We start from the raw sequence: 22,566 nt of genomic DNA, 5'->3' as shown, positions 1-22,566 counted from the left end.
ATCATGTGGGATAGATTTGAAAATGCCGATTGCTAAGATTCCACGGCTATCGTGTTTCTGTGTCTAACTTCTCTCATCAGCACGATAGAAGTGCAGCAATTTTATGGGCTTCACTTTTTCCTATATAAGCAAATCGATCATAATAGATTATGTTAATAATGCAATATTGATTTTCATCTTTATGAAACTATAAGCACATATTTGAGCACCTGGCCTATTTCCTCAGATTGTGCAGGAAAGTGAAATCCAGTCGAGCAATTCTGCAAAAGTTCAGGACTTTTTATCCATTCTCTACGTGCATCACATGCCTTTATTTTTAATTTGAACATCTGCCAAAACACCAAAAAGATACAGTGCATCATAAATTCCAAATGAACATTTGCCTCGATGCTAACTGGTCTCCCATAAAAATAAACGAAAGGGCTGAGGCCCAAAAAAAAATCCAAATGCTTCAAAGAAACAGAAGAAAACTAAGATATAAATTGGGGTGAGAGAAGAGAGGGAGTCGTAAAATGAGCAAACCTCAGACAAAGAAAAAGGTGCATGCTCCACTTGATCCCCCTCAATGATGATACCTGTACCCTGGCACTCTGGACAGAACACAGAATTTATTTTCCCTCTAGCAGCTTTCATATCATAGTCTTTTCCATTTTGATTAACATTTGCTCCCATCTTTCTCTTGGTTTTTCTTCTGACTTTTGGAAAGGCAACACGACTGGTGATCATGTCAAATTCACACATCAGTATCCAGTGTACAAGGCAGGATGCATGAAACAAGTGAAACGCCTGCAAGTAATAATCGTGAAATGAAATTCCTTTTCCAAATTTAGAGAGATAATGTTTGAATACCAAACTTTCAATCAAGCTTGATATCAGAAACATGAATGACAGATTAGCAAAATGTCTTACCCCAGTGCTATTCCGACTACTGCAAGCTAGTCTCCTGGTCTTCGAATTAAAAAGTGTTGCTACATCTTTACCAGGAAGCATTTTTGTTTACAGATATCACACATTTTCTCTGCCGCTAATCGCTGCTGCCGTCTCAATTCTTTCCTTAAAGCCTTGCTTGAAATGAACCTGGTTTGGAGAAGTTGATTGTCAATTTGACCCAGGGCCAATCTTGAGGTGGCACTGTTAGAAGCTGAAGAGTCTTCCACTGATGAATCATACTGATTGCTCAAAGAATCACTAATATCCTCAGGATCAGAAAATGATTTCTTTCTCTTTTGACTGCTGCTGCTCTCATTCTCTGGTTCTGTCATAGAAGTAGATGGTAACAAGGACTTTAACTCCTCTAGTGATCCATTCCGACCCAAATCAGAATGGTAAGAGAAAATAATTATAGCAAAATTGTGCTCTGGAACCACAGAACCAACTAGATGACCATCAGTATCTTTTCCTAACCATTCACACCATATTCTTCTAATCCCATTCAAACCACCATCCTTCTCAAAGAACCTTGCAGCAATCTTGGCCAAACCAACCTCTCTAGCTTGTAAGTCAGAAGTTTTGTCGCCAATCAGTGCATGAGGAATCACAAGAGTGCAATCCTCATTCACTGCATCATTGGTTGAACTTAGTTGAAGATCTGAATGAACTGCACCTGACTCTAAGTACTTTATGCCACAATTAACTTCATCAACCTCAGCATGATTGTCATCACAGGAATTCAGATTTTCACCAAACTTCACAATAGCAAGATTGTTGTCGTTGTTAGTATATTCCAACAGTCTCTTTTGCTTAGAATTCGTATTTGGCAAGTCGTCATCATTTTTAATTGAGGTGTCAAAGAAGACAATGCCATCATTAAAAGGCCACGGATTAGGTCCTAGAAGGGTAACTTTAGCAGTAGATAGCCTCTCCATGTGAAGATTACCTTTCAAGTGATCAAACAGTGCAGTATCACTGTAACAGGGAGCAAGACAAAGGGTGCAGAAATATATGAATTTTTTCCCATTTTCACGTAGGTCAACATAAGGATGCCCTTGGGATCTCACAGTATGTAATATCTTCCTAGCGAGTTGCTCCCTTAGACTACAAGCACTAGCCTTTGGAAACCCTAATTCCAACTTTCCAGCCATTCAAACTTCCCGACCAAAAGTTCACATTCAAACCTCAAGACCCAAGGCACACTGAAGAAGATGCAAATCCAGCAACAATTTCACTCAAGCCTAAAGTAATTTCGAGATTACTGTTACAGACAAGTGAAATTGTATGCCGGGTTCTAAACCCTAGGGAATCCAAGTTCCACGATATAATTAAAGAAATTCTAAATTCTGCAAAAGCACACTTCCTGTCGACACGGTAGTTACTAATATCCAAGTTTACACAAACATAATCAGACGAACAGTATCAATTCAGAAACGAATAAACCGAGAACTAGTGAAGGAATTATCCAACAGTCGGAATCAGGAGTAGGCAGGAACAGCGAACAACGAAATACCTATGGGAAAAATAAACACAGAAACCTTGGAGATAGAACCTTAGCAGGCCACTGCCAAAGCACATATTCGGATCGTACACGGTATTAAATTATTGGGTAATCGCCGGGCTCTTCCATCTCCGGGGAACGCCTGAAGATCCATAGAGAGAACCTCATGCGAGAGCGAATCCTCCATTGCCATCTCCATTTCCAGCAGAGAATTTGAAATCGAAAGGGGTTTCGAGGGAGAGAGAACGAGAGAAAGGGGGGGAAATTTAGAGGGAAGAAGGAAAATGGGAATCGAGAAAGACAACTAATCTTAACCGAAATTTGAGATTACATTAGAAGCGAGGAATATTATGATAATATCAATTATCTACCTGCCATTGCATTGAATTAAGAAATAAAGTAATTATAACGGACGGTGATGATGGAGAAATATCTTATTAGTTGACCGGAGAGACGGACAAGACATCAAGATTCGAATTTTGAACGTAAGATGCTCAAAAGTTTATTGGATTTGTCCTCAATTCTCACCCCCCACCTTCATTGGGATTGCGTAACCAGGTTAACTCCCCTCCCCACCAGGGCGTTTGGGTGTTCATAATAATCTTACTCTTAAATAGGAGAATTTATTTTACAAAATTCACACTTGTTATAAAAAAATCATATTTTCCTCAGAATACTAATTTAGAACTTTTTAAATCTTAGTAAAAGGTATTGATAAAAATAAAGTTATAATTTCTATAAAAGAATATTGCGTATATTTTGTTGATTTTACTTGATAATCATTTATTTTCTTTTTTAAATTCATCTTAAATTAGAGAAGCCCGTCTTATAAACAGTCCAGGATGAAATGTGAGTTTAAAAAGCAGCACATGGTCTGAAAAAATTAATAGTCTTGCACAGGAGAATTACAGTAATGAGATTGAGGTACTTTGCTTCAATTGTCGTGATGACGATTATTATAATCTTTAAACTTAACGTGGATTGAAAGGAGGGTGTTAGTTCAAATACAAACATTATAGAACAATGGTTAGTTCAGAAAAGTAACCAAAGTTAGGTGGAAAGATGAACATAAACAAAGTAAACAATCACGTGAAGTCCATACAGCATTCTTTATTTATCATTTTGAATTTGAAAAAAAAAATAGAAAAAGAAATCTGTGTTTAATACAAATAGGATATCATCAAAGTTAAAGCATTGTACAAGGAATGTATGAGAAAGGGAGACTTCAAATTCCCAGTCCAGCAATAGGAGCAGCCAAGGACACAGCCAACAGTGAACAAATGCAGAAAGCTCCCAACAGAGAAGTGAATTGCACCGAAAATGGCTGAACTCAGAGCAACTGCTTTTAGCCATCCCATGGTGGGGGAAAGTGATGTTAGCATAAACCCTCTGTAAACAATTTCCTCCAGAAGGGGACAGACAATACAGTAAAACATGACGCTGGCTACTCTCGAGACATCACTGCTTAAGAGGATCTCCTTCAATACGGGGCTGCTCACAGGCTGCACTAACAACAAATTTCTCATAACTTCAAACGATAATTCCTACGAAACATATTTAGGTCTCCACAAATTTCATTCACTATACGGACTTCGAATCTGTCTTAATGGCTGGCTATCACTAAGTCCTCAGCTTCGCTGGCATTTTCAATAAACAAGTGTAGCAGGAGGAAATGATAATTTTCAGTGTGTTTAGTCAGAATGTTGTTATTTTCATTTTAAAATTCAATGACACAATTTGAAGTGAACTATTTAACATTACAGGAATGCATGAGAATCTTCAAGAACTGCCAACTGGGCAATTGTTTAAGATTCAGAAGACAAGGCTTTCAGTCTTTCACAACTAAGCAATATGCTAATCAATAATTAATTTCTGGTTATTTTTTTCAAAAGCACTCTTTCCATTATCAAATGGAACATGTCAGTTTGATACAAGATCTTACTTATATCCATATACTTACAAAGCAGATACATAATTTAACAAGTTTTCCCCTTACTAGCGTGTTAGATGCCACATAGAAATAGAAGACTATGGATATTTATGAACAGAGTTCAACTCTAACATTCGCAGATACTACCTCTGGTCCTTAATATAAGATCTTATTTGACTTTTATTTTGATCCTAAATATAAGATCTCAATCCACTTTGTCTCTTATATTTATATATATTTTTTCAAAGTAGTCATTCTAACAATAGTAATTCTAGCTAATACGCTTGATTAGTAAGGATATTTTAGGAAATACAACACTTATTTAGGACAAATAACTAACTCAACTTACTTCCTTAATCTTCTCAAATCAATCAACTAACTCTTATAAATAGGACCGGAGGTAGTACCATAGCAATGAGAGGAGGATTGTTAACAAATGTGGAAGATGATTCATAATTGACTCTGCAGAAGTAAAATGCAAAGCAAAAGACAAACACGACTAACCGTGGGGCCAAATAACTTGCTTTCAATGAGTGATAGTAGATAAAGCAGAAGCACAAGAACTCCGAATCCCACTGCTGATGCCAAAACCCAATTCCTGTCAACTAATCCGCTACTTTTGAAGAAATTTGGAAGCTTATATTGCGGCTTAGCCATGTACTTCAGTAAAAATAATGCTCCATTAAGCTCGAGGATTTGAATAAAAAGAATTCCTAGGATCTGCATCGGTGAATTTCGAAGGAGTCGTTAGAATATGTGTTCGAAATATATTCAGAAATTTGATATCAAAATTAAAGTTCAGAATCCGAAGCTAAATATATAAAGGTTGAAGACCATCTCTAGCATTTTGCATCAGACAATGAACAGAAGTTGCAGTGAATACTTAAACAAGTGTACACTATACTGATGACCGTCATTGTGTTTAAAAATGAAGTCACCTTCAACATGCTATATGAAATTGAGCCGAGCAAACTCAGTCGCATAGCTGGTTATGGCCCTATCCATGTGATAAGTGTGAATCCAAACTCTTACCAGCACAAACAAATGACAAATTCACTGTCAAATCATGAAATGAATGTAGCAATCCAAACAAGAGGAGAACAGTGGGTATGAACACTAACAAGAGACGCAAATAGATGACATATAGAAAAACTTAAAAGCAACTCATTTTTCATTCATTTCTTCTTTCTCAATAAAAGTTAGGGAGATAATTCCTGATCAGTAACTAGGAAAGCAACAGACAAAAAAACTCACCTCAGTTTGTGGACTAAGACGATTCTTCCCCATTATCCAGGCAATCGCAGGTAACCCTCCAAAACTCAAAGGAACATGCACGCTGAACACGTAGAAAGCAAAAGTGCTCCAAAGGATCCCACCCTCCCATGGACTGTCCCCTGGCAATACCGAGAATCCCTATTACAATATGGAATAACGAATAAGCCGACATATTTTGATAATTCTGCACATGAGAATGCTAAACAACACCAAAATACACCAACTTTGGTGCGTAGAGCTTATTAATCACATTCAAATGAGAGTAGCAGCAAGTGAAGAATCAGACAAAATAAGAAGCTAGACTTTATTTTTCCTATTTACCTGAGGAAGCCCGTCCTCTTGAGTGGCTTTACTTCTTTTGCAGGAGATCTTGAAAGAAGGGCGATAGCTGAGAGTGGCACCGCATCTGGGTTGTAAGGAACAAGTGAGCTGATTAGTGGAGAACAGAGAGCAGTGAAGCGGTTTAGTAAAGTGTCTGACGAATTTAGTGCTCCGTGAAGACGGCGGTGAAGAATATAGAAGTGGCCATCGCATCGATGACATCTTACCTTCGTTCAACGATAGACAACCTCCCCACTAAAAAGGGCAGCGGGGATAAATAAGAACAAATAACTGAAGGATTCTGTACTTGTTATACTTAAATTGCAGCGAAAGGAAAGGATTAGGAAGGATACACAATCCATGGGACCCACGCCGAATCCATCCGTCCAGTATCCAACGGAAAGGAAGGAAAAGGATAATCAGCAGGATCCATACCGCAGTAATCGAAGAACCTTTCTTTTTCTCCTCTTCCAATCGCTCCTCCTCAGGCGGGCCACCAGAGCTCGTGACTTCCACAGAGAAGCCAAGAGCCGCAGTCTTCAGCCTCCTCCTACGTTTTCATGTCCAGCATTTCAAACGCAGAACTTCCCTGCGGATGACGAAAACCATGGCAGATTCTCAAACCTTGATGGCTCACCCTTCGTTACATGGTAGAGGGGGAATCTGAATCTCTTGAAACTTGGTGACACGGGATTCTTTCTCATGTCCGGGGGGAGACTCATGTCAAAGGCAACCAAGCAGAGAGACTCTGGGAGAGGTCAGATACTCGGATAGTGGTGGGGTAATTATATTTTATCTTTATTAATATATTACACACAATTAATCTAATTCATTTTACTTATTGTACATCCATCCATTGCATATATAATACGCGGTGGAGAGGGCTTAAAATGCTCGTTTTGTAGAAAGTGAACTGAAAACTCACTAACGAACGGTCATCTAGGTGAACCATTCATGGCGCCAAGTGCCATTGTAGAGCTTCATAGTAACTCCGGCGACTGGGATAAGATAGTGGCGGAGATTGTGAAATTGGAGAGAAAAATATTTCCCAAACATGAATCACTTGCTACGTTCTTTGACCAAGAACTGAGAAAGAAGAACTCTGGATTGCTTTACCTTGACGTGGATGGAGAAATTATAGGCTATGTCATGTATTCGTGGCCTTCTTCCTTGTACGCCTCTATCACAAAGCTGGCAGGTTTCAACTTCCTCTTCCTATATCGAGTTTTCTACTTTTCATGTTGGGTTTTGCATTGTTGTTTCAGCCTGGTTCACGACCATAAGGCGTTTGATGAAAATACACAACTAAAAAATGTCGAAACTTTACATAGCAAGTCATCGTGCTTTATTGGATTTTGTATATTATATGTAAATATAGATATTCATCTGGCCTCACCGGCACAATTTCCTGACCTGGGTATTACCATATTGTGGTTTTACTAGTGAAGGAGCAATGGAGGAGGCAAGGCCATGGGGAGATTCTGCTAAAGGCAGCAATAGAGAAATGCAGAACAAGGAAAGTCGCTCGCATATTGCTTCATGTTGATCCCACGAGGACTCCAGCCTTGACACTTTACAAGAAGCGAGGCTTCCAGGTCGACGCTTTGATCGAAGGGTACTACTCCTCTGATCGAAATGCTTATAGAATGTACTTGGATTTGGACGACGCCAATTAACGCACTGGCTAATTAAGCACTTTCTATTGTAGTTTTTACTTTTTACTAGCTCTGTTGTAATTTTCTGAATGCTGAATTTTTGAGGATTTTAGTCAATATTGAAGAAGAAATTTTCATACCCATGTTTAACATTCGTTGGACATATGAAAAGCATACTTCTGTGTCCCCCCCCCCCCCGGGGAACTATTTCTTCGACTGAGTCTGTTTGGATAGCAAATTAGCAATTTTTAATCTCAAATGTGCTTTGGGAAGAACTTCGAAGCAATACGAGAATTGACAAATTAGATTTGGCACAAGTCCGTTTAAACCAGAAAAACAAACCCACTATAACACTTTCTCTTTTTTTGGCCGGCGTTTTTAGAGTGTTTGGCGAAAAATTTTTTCGAAAAACAAACTAATTGTTGCTGCCCAGGATCGAACTGGGGACCTTTAGTGTGTAAGACTAACGTGATAACCACTACACCACAGCAACCTTGTTGTTCCCTCGGCGTGCCAAAACTAAGTGGATGCTTGTTTAATCTCAAGCAAACTTTGGAGCATGACGTCATAATTACTAAATTTCGGGACCATAAATTCGTTGAGATAATTGCAAACCGCCAAAACCTCTTTCGCCTTCTGTGTTAAGCAACGGAGCCCTAAATTTGATCAGGGGTTTCGTTGATTGTTCATTGTAAATTTTATTTTTCATACGGGGAAGTTGAGGTTCTTTTCTGATTCTGACGAATTGAATTTCGGGAACAAAATGGCGAATGTGGTGAGGAGCTGCATTCAATCGATATTGAAGCTGGTGAACTCGGTCATTGGAATGGCTGGGTTAGCCATGATTCTATATGCTGTATGGATGATTAGGTATTGGCAGAGGGAGACAGGCGAGCTTCCGTTTGGTGGAGATTCTGATTACCCTGCTCCCTGGTAGGAATTTTGTCTTTTTCGTCGTCTCTTTTTCTTCTTGTTCAAGGCGCTTCTAGCGGAGTAAAGAGGAGAATTAAGGCCTTCTTCTGGTATTATCACCGTTTGATCAAATGATAGATAACCGGGGGCAGAAGAAAACAAATTTCCGTGTTTGGACCTTGATGTTGTTTGGGACAGAAAATTTGTCTGATTTAATTAATTCACATAAATTACTTTCCTTAACATTTCGCGTGTTCAAGCAATTATTGAATAACTTGAATCCCATGTTCGCTTTGTTATTCACTTCCCGGGGGTAACTGGAGGAAAGAGCACTAATAATTTTGCTGAGTTTAGTAATACGTTTAACTGATTGAATAGGAGTGCTGGGACTGGGTAGGATATGGATCTTAGATTTCTAGTTCATATTGACTCATCAAGAATGAAATATTCTTTTCAATCAGGTTCATTTACACGTTCCTGGGCCTTGGAGTTGCTTTCTGTGTGATCACTTGCAGTGGTCATGTCGCTGCTGAAACTGCCAATGGATGTTGCCTTTACTTGGTATCCTTTTCGTGAAATTATTAGTCAAGGATATGACTGCTACTTTCACTCATCCCTACTTTAAGAATCACTTTAGAGCTTGGGCTTTTCCTCCACAATAAAGTTTTCAGGATCTTACTCTTTCTTGTCAACTTATATTTGTTCCTTCACTTTTCCCTGTCAAATATAAACTTTTCTGTTGATATCACCTTCATAGCTTATGATGGTTTCCAACATTTGACACCTTGGATACTTGAAAATTTAGAGCAGCTGATGCTGAGTTTATATATGTATTGGACAGAACATAAGTGGTGTTTTTTTATACCTACACTATTTGCTTCTCCAATAAATATGTAAGACGTGTATATTGTTTTAAGCTCACCCCCATAGGATTGATTGCTTCAAAAAACAGTTTTTCTATTTTATGTTTTTTTAATAAAAAAACTTGGTAGCAAATACCTGGGGAACTTTTGAGTAAAGAAGAAAATTACTAAGCAATACTTTGTTCAATTACTAGAAGACATATATTTCATCAGTAATCTGGCTAATTTTTTACTCATAGAATGAGCACATGATGTTGTTATTTTCCTGTTCTTCTTAACTCATAACAGTATATGTTGTTTATCCTCATACTCCTCATGCTAGAGGCTGCAGTTACTGTTGATGTACTTCTAAACCGGGACTGGGAGAAGGTTTGTCATGACAAGCATTTCTTGATAGCGTGTTTTGTTGTTTCAGTAGTTTTATATGGGTTTTTATTCAATGTTTGTATTAGTTTGATTTATGCCATGTTATGATCTCTTCTTTTTCTTTTTTATTGGCCTCATGTGTTATGATCTTTTTGGCTTCAAAATTGAAATCAGGACTTTCCAAAGGATCCGGTGGGAAATTTGGATCGGTTCAAGAATTTTCTCAAGTCAAACTTTGAAATGTGCAAATGGGTAGGCCTGTCAATTGTTATTGTACAGGTAAATATCTCTGTCCTTGTCTTGCACTCTTGCTTACTCTCCTGCCCTTTAGATTGTGACACTTGGTGAGTCTTTATTGCAGAATTTCTAACTATGTAGTCAACTTGTTTACTGTATAATATATGCTCATTCAACTAGCAGAAGCTTAAAATTGGTGGTTTAAAGTTTTTTACTATTTTGTCATTTAAGATAGAGATGAATTTGCATGTCTTTGATATAAATTTAGAAAGTTGAAGCCCCACTGCTCTATTGTTCCTCATAGAAGTTATGCTATCTTTTATTGTGCTTGGTTTGTTCTGCTTGGATTTTAGTTACTTGGATACATAGATTCATGATTAAGAAATTGAAGTGTGTGACTGCATACAATTAATTGCCAAAAGAAATGGAAATTAACATTGTGTCTCTCATTTCTGTTATCTGTATGATTGTCAGTGCTGTACATGATCAGCTCTAGTATATTTCATTTTGTACTTGGTTACCTTTGTTTATGATCAACTTTAAAACTTGAGAATGATTTTTTTTAATTCAATCTAACAATAGATAGCTGCCTGCGTCTTCTGCATGCAGGGGCTTTCCTTATTACTGGCAATGATACTCAAAGCTCTCGGACCTCATCAGTGTTATGACAGTGATGATGAATATGCTCCAGAAAGAGCTCCACTCCTGAATAATCCTGCTTATCCACCTCCTTATGTTGTTGTTGATCCTGGATATGGATCGAAAAGATGATGAGAAGAATGTAAAGATTAGTAACAAGGTATAATTGATTTAGTTTCTTGATTGACCAGGATTGATTTGTTCAAGGTTCAGCAACTTCATTTTAGATTTGTTTATATTAGATTTAACTTGGCGCCACTTGTCTTTGAGTCTGGATCAATAGATAAATTACTAGAAGTTTGGAAAATGATTTCATATCTGACCGCATCTTGAAGATGCTACTTAATACGTGAAAAACTCAATCTCTTAAGTGCCTAGAAACTTATTTGTAAGATGTAACAATATAACCAATATAAAAATTTTAAACTTCTGCTGCTTATGTCCTAACTAATATAGGAAGACGAGGATGATTGTTGTTGTTGTTGTTATGGTGTGCATTGAGTTCAAATACTGTACGAATAACTTGAGAAAGTAGAACACCCTGGGGCCAATATGCGCCTAAGGCATTTGCTACTGTGGGTTTCCATATTATTTGCGGTAACCTATATATCTTGTTGATGAAGCATATTTCCATGATTGTCCAACACTAAAAAATAAATAAATCAATTGTGCAATGAACAGAAATTTAAAAGACATAATGGGAATTATACGTAGGTTTACTCAAGTTTAATTCTAGTTTTTTGTTGGCACATTAAGCCATTTGGTGCCTACTGTGATTCCCTTATTTGACTGTTTCCTTCTTCCTTAAATTGTCATAATCTTGTTCAGTTGGAGCCCATCAGCCCAGCATTTGGAGTTTGTTACAGAAAGGCAAAACAAGTCTCTTTCAGACCATCAGCTGGAAATGGAACAGCTATTGAATCGATTGGGGAAAACCAAACTATCTCACCTTATAAGGAATCTCTTACACCATACTCATGGCATATAACATGCTCTTTATTGCATTGTATTGATCAGTGTCTTGTAGTGAATAAAGTCCCGAACCTCTTAATATCTCCCTGCACCTTCTGTTGAAAGCAATATAGCTCATAGCTGGATGTCAGATCAACACGTGAATAAATATTCTTTGAATTACTTGGTGGCAATTCATGTTCCCATTATGACCAAAGATTGAAGAGTATGATATCTGCTTGAAGCACCCACGTGAATACTTGAGCTAGTCGATCACCTTACAGATATTTCATTCGTTTTGCTTTTTAAAAGAAATGTGATTGGTATCATGCCTCTGGGCACCTGTGAGGCTAGCCAACTCAAGTGGAGAATGAATCGAAAACACAGAATGTGGTCTGGACAACCCGTAAAGTCAATTGAAAGCTTCCATAGTGATGGAGAAGGGAGATAACAAGGGAAGCTTGTACAAGCTGGCCTTTTCTTTTCAACTTCGCTTTACCAAAAGCAAGACTCAAGTTTGAGCAAAAATACCAAGCAACATAAATATCGTTATATCAACTAACACTTTGGGATTACAAGAAATTGGATAATCGATTTGAATCCATATGAGAGCACCTACCAATGACTTATCTTAGATTAGCATTTACAATTAACGCAGTTTTATCTATTTCGAAATTTTAATAATTAGATCCATCTTGAAATGGCTTCCCGGTTATGTCTTATTCGTCGTTTTTGGAACATATCTAATCCTGTCTGCCGAATGGATTCACACTTCGCAGTCACATGCCTTGAAAAAGCTGCTTTAACTACCACTTCAACCATACTTTATTAAACATATGATCCAGACCACTTTTTTAGCAGCATTAAAGTAATACTGCTTCGGCATGCCCTTCTGACTCACAGAGTATTAGAATAAAATATTAAGATCACATTAAACTATGTGCACCTCAAGAAGTGCATACGTGTGTGAAAACTTTCATTTTGTCTACCATAGACAGTTAAGCGGCAAAACCATACAAAAGCGAGAAAGACTACTCATAATTCATATGCCTGTCTCAAAAGCACATGTTCTCGTCAAACAAAATCTTTTTTCCTCCATTGAGTTTCTTAGTTTCACTTACTTTGATGCTTCATTTTCAAAAGCTGTGTGCTTCTTCCAGATTTGCATAGCAACTACTTCTCCGGTAATCAAGGAACCCGAGAATATATATCATCATCAAGCGGGTGAGTTAATTAATAATAGGAAGTGTGAGTTGGTGGGAATGTTATGTAATGATAACGTATAAAAATTGTATATTCAATATAAAAGACATTACGTTCCTGCTAATTTGAAATTAATTATGAATTAGAAAACGAATTGCTGGGTCTAGTTCAGCGAAAGGTCGTCTGCCGGCGACTTATTTGTCTCGTTCGTTTTTCTGGAAGCATGCAGGGAAAATCAAAACGAAGATCATTTCTTTAGAAGTTACAGAAAACCGTGTCTAAGAAATTTGTAGTAGCAAGTAGTAGTACTTGTTTTCCACTTTCCATGATAACAATCAATAATTACTTGGCTACCTAGATAGTCAAACCTAGCTTCCACACCTGTCGGCCTTGGATCTATCACAAACGTACCCTCCCCTCTCTTCTGGCAGGCTAAGACTGCATATTTCTGAACAGTTCATCCCCGGCATTGAAATATAACGACCAAGATCCAAAATTTTTACAGTGTTATTGATTACATATATGATATAACAGAATAATAAACAAATGCAAGGGAAAATTACACTGGAGGGCTCACAAGTCTGATCTCAATAATTCTTTAGTACTCTTTTCGATTCAAAATATAAGCTAAACTTTATCCATTTATGTTTATAAAAAAACTAGTTAAAATCAGTTTGAAACAATAAATATGTAAACCATGTATTTTTTTTCAGATATACCATTATTAATGAAGAAAATAAGTAAAAGATGCAATAAATGAATCAAAGAGGAAAGAGAATGTATGGGGATAAAATTGTAAAAAACTCATTTAATACCTAGACAAAAGTAAATGTTATCTTATAAAAACCAAATCTCTTTAACAAAGTTTAGTTTATATTTTGAAGAGGAGGAAATATAGTGTTTGGTTCACGGGGATGAAAGAGATTCTATTGTAGGAAAGATGAGGGGAGGTATTTTTGGGATAGGAGCGAAAGTGAGGGAAGTGAAGAGATTTTAATTATTTCCCCAAATTTTCTCAATTCGAAGGAGATGAATGGAAAGGAAAGGAAGAGAAAATTCCTTCACTTTATTTTAACCAAAGGAGGAAATGTAACTACCTTGTTTCCATTGTTTTAAGTTTTAACCAAATCCTTTCCCTTTCTGTATAACCAAACGTACAGTATGAATTACATCATTCACCTATCTATCTCTGTCTTCTCACATCCCTCTCTACATATCTCCTTCTGAAGAATATTGAATGAAAAACTAACGGATCAAACATTAGAAGAAACACAAAAATTTGAGTATTTGACTCTGCTAGTTTTACTTTATTTATGTTAGTCTGGTTTGCATAATGGCACTTACCTTTTCCTATAACATAATAATAATACGTAAAGCTGCTGTAATGCAAATTTGAATTTGTTTCTATAACAGGGGATAGCCCACCATTATGCATAAATACAAAAAAGCTATGAAAGTGCTTGCGTGATAGATAAGGACACTATACCCAATAATTCAGAAACTCATCCGTAATTTTCTCAATTATAGACATGTAAATCAACTCACTTGATGCTTTCTTTGGTGCCTCTTTTTTATATGTCAGAAAAATAAAAAATGCCCCCATGTGTTTTTGTCATATTGTCAATTATTGAACCAAAATTGATTAATGAAAAAAGCACATGTATTTGTCGAAATGTAGGAAAGCTTTCGTGGTTTTGGAAAATTTTCCCTTCTGAACAAATGCAAGGCAAGACAATCAAAAGAAGAAAAATCTATAAATTAATCATTAATGATTGGAAGCAAGAAATTGATATACAAAATTAGAGGTTAGATATTATTTTTATATAAAAAACATAAACATTATTTCGTACATTAAATGACGTTTGAATAATCAATTATGTGATTTAAAATCTATGAATAGGATTGGGACGGCTTATTATATATTTATTAATTAATATTGATGGAGGAAGGTTGATGAAAAGAATATGGAAGGAAATAAGTCGACATAATGAACCGCGTTTTCTTGCCGGGAGTGTGAATCGATGTCGTTTTTTAGAGCGTTTCTATCTTATTCCCGGATTCGACCGTTTCATTAAAAAACGAGAATAACGGCAGGACAGATTCTCCTTAGCCTGAAATGACAAACACACCCTTCTACCTCCGACGTACAGAACAGTAACACACACTCGCGCACATGCGAAATTAACGCCTTAACTACCGATGGGACCCAACTCAGGGGCATTTTCTGCAAATAATTCCCAAACCAAGGGATTGAGAAGTGATAAAAAGTTTCCGCCTGACCCAGCGTCATATTATAAGATCCCCCGAAGACCCCTTAACGGTCTAAAACAGCAAGCCTCTCTGCCGCCATCAAACTGTCGGCAATCCCCCCAGCTGTCCTTCTTCTTCTTCTTTATTGGGTTCTGCGCTGACCAGAGCTCTGAAACTGTGGTGGCGCGCCTCCCCATTCCGCCCCATTGCACAATGCAGCGCCACCGTAGCTCCGACGTGATCTTCATCTCATTGTTGATTCATGTTTTGCTGGTAAACGCTCAGGGCAGCTTCAGCACCCGGTTTTAGACCGGCATTGGCACCCCGGGACGGCCACCTGGTACGGTGACCCCGAAGGAGACGGAAGTAACGGTAAGTACCTTCGTTCCGAACTATATATATATATATATATAAGTTGAAGATTATTTTTAAGTAAGGCTGTGAGTTGACTCAGCGGGTTGCACTTGAATGTGTGGATGTGAAGGTGGGGCATGTGGATACGGGTCGTTGGTCGACGTGAAGCCGATGAAGGCACGAGTTGGGGCAGTGGGTCCCGTGCTGTACATGAACGGAGAGGGGTGCGGAGCCTGCTACAAGGTGAAATGCTTGGACAAGAGCATATGCTCGAAGCGAGCCGTGACGGTGATAATCACCGACGAGTGCCCAGGCTGCCCCTCCGACCGGACCCACTTCGACCTCAGTGGCGCAGCATTTGGCCGCATGGCTCTTGCCGGCGAGAACTCCCAGCTTAGAGACCGTGGTCAAATCCCAGTCGTTTACCGAAGGTATGTATCATTGCCTGTTTCTTTTATCTGTTGGCCAAAAGTTTGGTGTTTGTTCTTTGTATTTTACGTCATATTCGGTAATCTAAAGTCTGCTGTTTCAGTTCTCAACTCTTATTTTAATGCTCTCTGTATCACTTGATCGAGTTCGTTATTTTTATATGCACGTACTAATGAAAATAACCTAACTAGTTTGGCCAATCAGTAATTCATCACTGGAAAATCCTATCAACACATTTATTACGTAAGTTTTCTCATAGTAACTGGAAAATCCTGTAGTATTGGGTACATTTTCTGGGCTTTTTATGTGAAGCCTGCCTTCTTTTATAGGGAATAATAAAGTTTAACTCAACTTTTTTTTTGGTACTGTAGATATTAATGGATTCTTTTTCTTTTTCTTTTTTAATTTCAGGACACCATGTAAATATCCTGGTAGAAACATTGCTTTCCATGTTAATGAAGGATCCACACCTTTTTGGCTATCACTGTTGGTAGAGTTTGAGGATGGAGACGGAGACATTGGCTCTATGCATATTCAAGAAGTGAGCATCTTCATAATCTTGGTCACTTTTACAATTAAGTTTCGGTAATTAGTTCGCATTTCCTTTTAAAATCCAAAATCATTCAGAATAAAGAAAAGAACTTCAGGTGTCTCAGAGAGAATCAGATGCCGTTACAGCCTAAACTTGGGCTTAGAAAATTTCTAACATGACAAATAAGAAAGTGATAACATTCTTTTTGTGGGGGGAGTATTATGTCAGCCAGAATGTACATTTGATCTCTTAAACTATAGCGCAGAAACAGATAGAATATTCCATCTTCACAAAACTGTTAGAAAGTGTTTGCATACTTGACTCAAAGAAACTTGCCTGAACGTGCACTAAAGCATTACGGTCACTCGTATATTATTCTATCCACTAAAAAGGCTACAGGGGCATGCCTAGTTATCTTATAATGCATGTTGCCATTAAACAATTCCAACTATCGCGGACTTGTATCCTTTCATCACATGCCACTGCCCACCACTTTCATTCCATATTTTCAAAGATTTTAAAAATTCAAGTTCGGCAAATACAGAAGATAGTAAATATATTACGGGTAAATTAATATTGCTAAAAAGCATGTCTATTTGTCTTCTCATTATAAGCAGCAAGTAAAAAATTCTCTTTTTGAAATAACACACCCCGTTTTTCCCTGCATATAATGAACTCAAAGCATGTGATCATGGGGCCAATCCGTATATAATTTCTGTTTGGTAGGTCCTGGATAATGGCATTCTATACTCGTGACCAAAACCCAGTTTTGCTGGTTACAAATTAAATAATGAGACTGATTTGCGATATTGGTATGGACAGGCAGGGTCAAGTGAGTGGCTTCAGATGAATCATCTCTGGGGCGCAAATTGGAACATTATTGGAGGACCATTGAGGGGACCCTTCTCTGTGAAAGTAAGCACATCCACTGGGAAAGCACTTTCTGCCAGAGATGTTATCCCTAGCAACTGGACTCCAAGAGCCACTTACACATCTCGTCTCAACTTCTTCCACCATTAGCACTCAATAAACATCTTAATTCCTAAAAGGAAATACTCGTAACAAGTAAAGACAAGTGTTTCTTTTCTTCTGTCTGTTTTTGTCAGAAAAGTTGCCGCGGAAGTCCATATAAGTGAGTAGCTTCCAATGGTGTATTAATTTGCCTTCTTCTTGTTTCGCTTTTACTCTTCTGCTGCTTGTGTACCTACCTTTTTTCGTAGTAGAAGTAGCCCTCTCCAAAGAGGAGAGAGAGCCGTATGATAGTGAATGTGCGTGCAATTGTACTACTGGTCCTATATAATTAATGAAGTTTGAAGCTTTTAATATGTGTAATGGACTTTATCTTGTTGATGGAGGGACAAGCTCTGCATAGTGGGTCCTTGCTTACTGATCATTCTTTGCTTTAATTGCTTTCCTTGAACTGGAATCTCTTCTTTTTAACCAAAGAGTATTAAGAAAGGAGCTTCAAATCAGCTGAGCTAACCATCATATACAGTTAATCCTGCAATTATGTAAGCTGGTGGCTTCTCAACAACGAAACTAAGCCAACAGAGAGGAAGTGTTAATTGAGTGTTTCAAGCGGTAGGCTTTAATCATATATGCAATTTAATGAAGTATGGGGTAATCATATGATCCTTGTGGGGTTCAGAGCAGTTGAAACTTGAAAGCGTCATCAAGAAGGCTGATAAGGATGGTGACTGGTGGACACAGGAATGCTGTGACTCTGATAACCAGAGACTACCACACGTGTCATGCTTTTTAAGATGCCCAGTTATCATATTACAAGGAAAAACAGGGTCCTCGTTCAGAATCATACTGTGGATGATTCTTGTTAAGAGTCCAAGAAGCCTCACAAGTGCAGTATGATTTATGAATCTAATAAGCTAGATTTTTGGGATTAAACTTTCTCTTTAAAATTGTGTTCATAACAAAAGTACCTGGAGAATCCCATCTTCGCAAAGGGTGCTACCCGCAAGAGATTTTGATTGGCAGGAGACACTTTTTAAGATTGGGATTTGTAAAACTTCTAATCATAGCTGCTCTAGTTCTTTTTGGGATGTTAAGACTATTTGCTTTTCGTTGTATATAGTGGGACTGATCTACACTGGTGCGAGTAACTGATTTTCTAACTACCATGTTGAAGAGGGGTTAGAACCCATAATGACTATCATGTTACTTCTCATAGAATTTACTCTCTTGCTTAAGTAACAGTTTAGCCCGACGACTATGATGAAATCATATGTTTGAATTTGCAGCAATTTATGCAAATATTTTTTTAGTATTGTTAACACTATATAAATTTCTTATTCAGATTTAAAGCAGTTTTGAACCATAAAGAGTCAACTGCAGTTGTAAAATTAAAAGATTTATGTTAGTGTTACACTTTTATTGTATTTATGATGAATTTATTCCTCCCTAATACACCTAAGCTGAGCATTTTATAAATTCGGGCGCAACAAAGAATCCAAAGCCCAGAATGTTTATTTTCATAATTTGAAATTAAAAGTTATCAGTTTGATATTACTTTAATTTTTTTGTTAAAATGCTTGCCATTAATTTAAATATGTTTTTAATTATTATTATTATGATAGATTTACTGACAAAGAAATATAATTTTTTTAAAAAAAGTAATTTATATGTAAGTTAATATAGCATTTTAGTAAAAAAAAAGTTTAAAATATTTTTATTTAAATATTTTATAAAAGTTACTTCAAGGATGGAGACAAATAAGTGAATTTTATTGAATAATGTCTTTAATTGGATTATTGGATTCTCTTTTTTTAAAAATAGACATGAAGGGAATCTTAGACGAAAAAATGAGAAGAAATAAGATAGGGGAGTATGGTTTACCCAAAAAGTATTTAAAAAAAGTCTTCTCATGTAAGTCGAAACAAAATTTTTTTCACTCACTTATTTCAGTATGTCGTGAAATTACTTTTAAAAAGTTAATTCAAACACCCACTAACTTGCGTCTCTTGTATCCAAACCCCTCTATCTAACTATGCAATCTTCTCCCTTTGAATTTTCTTTGCCCTGCGTGTGTCGCCTTTATGAGTTTTTTGTAAGTGAAAAATTGTAAATTTGAAACAACTGCTCCTAAGTGGTTTCATCCTTTTGATTATAAAAATATAACAAACAATTAGGAACAAATGCTCCTAAGTACTAAATCCTAATCATTGGCGAGGAGACCAGCCAAATTAGCACTATGAAACCAGCTAAACATGTGCTTTTGGCGCTGAAGCCCAACTAGATTTGAAAAGCTTCAGGATCTTCGGGGTATCTTGCCCAAATGAGCCCAAGCCATTTTTGGTTGCTTTGACAGATTTGTCACATTAAAGTCTTGTTGGATGCCAATTAACTATAAAAAATGGTTAATTCTTTTTTTTTTGTGATACCTAAATGTTTGTTTTTATTTGCAGGTTTTTATTTACTTATACCTAAATGTTTATTTACTTACCACAAGGCAAGTTGGTCTTTTATATTAAATTAAGTTGTTATTTACATTAAATTAAATTTTTACTTAAAAAAATTAAGTTGTGTTTTTTACCGCAACCCAAGTGGTTATTTACATTTAATTAAGTTGTTATTTACATATATCTAAATTTTTATTTTGATTACTACCTCCTGTCCTTAATATAAGACCTTGTTTGATTTTTATTTTGATCATAAATATAAGACCCCAATATATTTTTTCTATCATATTTATCTATTTTTTCCAAGATAATCCTTCTAATAATAATAATTCTAGATAACAAATTTGATTAGCAATGATATTTTAGGGAAAAAACATCTATTCATTATAAATAACTAACTTAACTAAGTTTCTTAATCTCTCCAAATTAGTCAATTGAATCCTATAATTAGAGTCGGAAGTAGTACTATTTATTACCAATGTATGCTAGTAATATTTTGTATTATTATAATATTAAAGTTTTTGAGTGACCCAGTCATTATTAATTATTTTGGGAAACAAAGTGGTCTTGGTTCTACTTCCACCAAGACTCTCCAGTTTTTGATTTCTACTATTTCTTTCTTTGCTTTACAGTTTACGGTGTAATACCTGTTTGTTTTTTCGTTTTTTAGCCACCGAATTACAGGTTTCGATTACAGAAACAAATGCAGATTAGAATTTTAGGTTCCTTGAAGCTTAATTAAAATGCCGGCTAGCAATCTTAAGCGTCAAGAAATCCAAAAAGCACACTAACAAAAAGAAAATCAAGTCATTAAAATCCTGCAAGTCATATGAAACAGAATGATTAATAAAGTGCAGCTTTCCGCTTTCTGTGTCTGCCACAGGAACAAAGCCCTAAACCCTTCTCTCTCGAACACATCCAAACAATTGCGGCCCCGCCTAAACCTCCTTTTGGAGTATCCATTTCCCGCCTAAAAAGAAGAGAAAATGAAGAAAAGGTGCGAAACAAAATGAAGGAGCTCGCGTCTTGCGTTTGTCTCGGGCCTCGGGCCTCGGAATATGCACCAAATGACCTTATATCTCGGCCTGGCTGAACGTCCCACAGTTTGAAACTAATCACTTCGTAAATGAAAAATGTCAAAGCTTCTATCTTTATCTTTTAGCAGGAGGATCAACATAATTTGCAGCCAGAAAAAACACGGCTTTTATTCACTATTTGGTCCACTTTCGGCCCCACACAAGACAAAAGCAGAACCAAACGAGAGTTCGAGTATTTCCAGTTTAAAGTAATAATCAGGTTCATAGCTTATTGTCTCAGATGGGTACTCTTCAGTCCACACTATTCTACTTGATTTTACTACATTCATGGAAGATTTCAGCTAACAAGGAAGGAGAATGGAAGTCTGCAACGGCAACATACTCCAAAGACAGAGATGGGTCGCTCATTACAGGTTCTTCTAGTTTTCTTGCTCTTTCTAGTCTGACCATCAGTAAAAACAAAACCCAGTTTTGAAAATGTACTGGTACTTGTGTTGCAGAAGGAGCTTGTGGTTATGGAGACCTTCACAAGGCTAGTTATGGGAGATATAGTGCTGGGTTGAGCACTATCCTGTTCAGCAGAGGGAGTACCTGTGGGGCTTGTTATGAAATCCGATGTGTAAACCACATCTTGTGGTGCTTGATAGGAAGCCCGTCTGTGATTCTTACTGCTACAGATTTCTGCCCTCCAAACTATGGACTTTCAGCAGATTATGGTGGCTGGTGCAATTTTCCGAAGGAGCATTTTGAGATGTCAGAAGCAGCATTTGCTGAGATTGCCAAGAGAAAAGCTGATATAGTGCCGATTCAGTATAGAAGGTAAACCCAAAAGAAAGGTGATTCAGTAATGAAGATTTATGACAATAACTTTCTTATTGTTTGAGAATCCTGCTGGGCTTATGGGATGACTTGTTCTGTAAATGCTGTGTGCAGAGTGAAGTGTCAAAGAAGTGGTGGCCTGAAATTTACAATGACAGGTAATTCCCACTTCTACCAAGTCCTAATTACCAACGTAGGGTTGGATGGTGAGGTAGTTGCTGTGAAGGTGAAGGGATCAAGAACAGGGTGGATACCCATGGCCAGGAACTGGGGACAAAACTGGCATTGCAGTGTCGATCTTCAACGACAACCTCTGTCCTTTGAGGTGACCATCATTGGTGGAAGAACACTCACATCTTACAATGTTGCCCCAGCAAACTGGCAATTTGGACAGACGTTTGAAGGAAAGCAGTTTCAGCAATAGAAAATTCAGGAGTCTGATTTCCTAAGGCGGAAAGCAAAGTGTGACTCTCGAATCAGTCACCAAAAACGCAAGCTTACTCGTATGTTTTCTTAGGATTAATGAATCTGAACTCAGATTCACTAAACTTCTCTATAATTTTATGAAACACAAATTCAGGTCCTGCGGGGGGAAATTTTGAAAAGAGGTAGACCTTCGGAACAAAATTCGTTTTTTGTTTTTCGCTTCTTATCCTTCTTGGAATCCATTTTTGTTGCTTGAGAATAGTTTACATCCTTAAATCCTCCTCTTCGCGATTAATAAGGCGGTGTTTCGCAGTAAAGGTGGAGCGTCAGGAAAAGAAACTCCATCAGTTGAACCACTTTGACACCTTCTACTCAAAAAATATTCCAACTAAAACAATGCCAAAATAATCATAAAGAGAGAAGAAAGAAGGGAAAATCACAAAAGATTTTAAAAAAATTGTAACATGGCAAATCAGGTATTTTTTTTAAATGTATTTTCCATCAAAACTTATAAAACTGTTAT

At 37.1% G+C, this 22,566-nt stretch overlaps 5 protein-coding genes, 1 non-coding gene and 1 pseudogene across 8 annotated transcripts; 4 read left to right on the top strand and 3 right to left on the bottom strand.

Annotated features, from left to right (window-relative positions):
- Positions 1 to 6: 6 nt before the first annotated feature.
- On the bottom strand, positions 7 to 2,899 carry LOC114763071 (uncharacterized). 2 transcript variants are annotated; one of them, XM_028952672.1, is made up of 4 exons: positions 910 to 2,899; positions 523 to 786; positions 210 to 329; positions 7 to 120 (listed from the first exon to the last, which is right to left on the bottom strand). In XM_028952672.1, exon 1 carries the CDS (start codon positions 2,079 to 2,081, stop codon positions 969 to 971), a length of 1,113 nt encoding a protein of 370 aa, XP_028808505.1. In that variant the 5' UTR covers positions 2,082 to 2,899; the 3' UTR covers positions 7 to 120; positions 210 to 329; positions 523 to 786; positions 910 to 968. The 2 variants fall into 2 exon arrangements, with proteins under 2 accessions (XP_028808505.1, XP_028808506.1); XM_028952673.1 differs by lacking the exon at positions 7 to 120 and having other exon boundaries at positions 209 to 329.
- Positions 2,900 to 3,481: 582 nt separating this feature from the next.
- Positions 3,482 to 6,710, bottom strand: LOC114763028 (uncharacterized). 2 transcript variants are annotated; one of them, XM_028952625.1, is made up of 5 exons: positions 6,311 to 6,710; positions 5,958 to 6,042; positions 5,616 to 5,774; positions 4,866 to 5,081; positions 3,482 to 3,933 (listed from the first exon to the last, which is right to left on the bottom strand). In XM_028952625.1, the coding sequence occupies exons 1-5, from the start codon at positions 6,388 to 6,390 to the stop codon at positions 3,592 to 3,594; spliced, it is 882 nt and encodes a 293-aa protein (XP_028808458.1). In that variant the 5' UTR covers positions 6,391 to 6,710; the 3' UTR covers positions 3,482 to 3,591. The 2 variants fall into 2 exon arrangements, with proteins under 2 accessions (XP_028808458.1, XP_028808457.1); XM_028952624.1 differs by having other exon boundaries at positions 5,958 to 6,707.
- Positions 6,711 to 6,784: 74 nt separating this feature from the next.
- On the top strand, positions 6,785 to 7,755 carry LOC114763031 (putative [ribosomal protein S18]-alanine N-acetyltransferase). Its single transcript, XM_028952628.1, has 2 exons — positions 6,785 to 7,155; positions 7,401 to 7,755. The coding sequence occupies exons 1-2, from the start codon at positions 6,912 to 6,914 to the stop codon at positions 7,631 to 7,633; spliced, it is 477 nt and encodes a 158-aa protein (XP_028808461.1). The 5' UTR covers positions 6,785 to 6,911; the 3' UTR covers positions 7,634 to 7,755.
- Positions 7,756 to 8,032: 277 nt separating this feature from the next.
- TRNAV-UAC (transfer RNA valine (anticodon UAC)) lies at positions 8,033 to 8,105 on the bottom strand. The gene has a single exon. It is a non-coding gene; the product is annotated as a tRNA-Val (tRNA).
- A 141-nt stretch (positions 8,106 to 8,246) lies between these two features.
- On the top strand, positions 8,247 to 11,797 carry LOC114763030 (tetraspanin-19). The gene is made up of 6 exons (XM_028952626.1): positions 8,247 to 8,545; positions 8,986 to 9,085; positions 9,676 to 9,756; positions 9,928 to 10,032; positions 10,600 to 10,789; positions 11,458 to 11,797. Exons 1-5 carry the CDS (start codon positions 8,376 to 8,378, stop codon positions 10,759 to 10,761), a joined length of 618 nt encoding a protein of 205 aa, XP_028808459.1. The 5' UTR covers positions 8,247 to 8,375; the 3' UTR covers positions 10,762 to 10,789; positions 11,458 to 11,797.
- A 3,344-nt stretch (positions 11,798 to 15,141) lies between these two features.
- Positions 15,142 to 17,404, top strand: LOC114763029 (expansin-B3-like; annotated as a pseudogene).
- A 3,668-nt stretch (positions 17,405 to 21,072) lies between these two features.
- LOC114763032 (expansin-A20-like) lies at positions 21,073 to 22,324 on the top strand. Its single transcript, XM_028952629.1, has 3 exons — positions 21,073 to 21,211; positions 21,299 to 21,617; positions 21,732 to 22,324. Exons 1-3 carry the CDS (start codon positions 21,079 to 21,081, stop codon positions 22,039 to 22,041), a joined length of 762 nt encoding a protein of 253 aa, XP_028808462.1. The 5' UTR covers positions 21,073 to 21,078; the 3' UTR covers positions 22,042 to 22,324.
- The last annotated feature ends 242 nt before the right edge of the window (positions 22,325 to 22,566 follow it).

The sequence above is a fragment of the Neltuma alba genome, unplaced genomic scaffold (assembly GCF_004799145.2).
Source record: "Neltuma alba isolate B1F8T4 unplaced genomic scaffold, ASM479914v2 tig00011251_pilon, whole genome shotgun sequence".
Taxonomy (NCBI): Eukaryota; Viridiplantae; Streptophyta; class Magnoliopsida; order Fabales; family Fabaceae; genus Neltuma; species Neltuma alba.
Note: the sequence above shows the minus strand (reverse complement) of the source record. Positions and strands in the feature narration are given on the sequence as shown.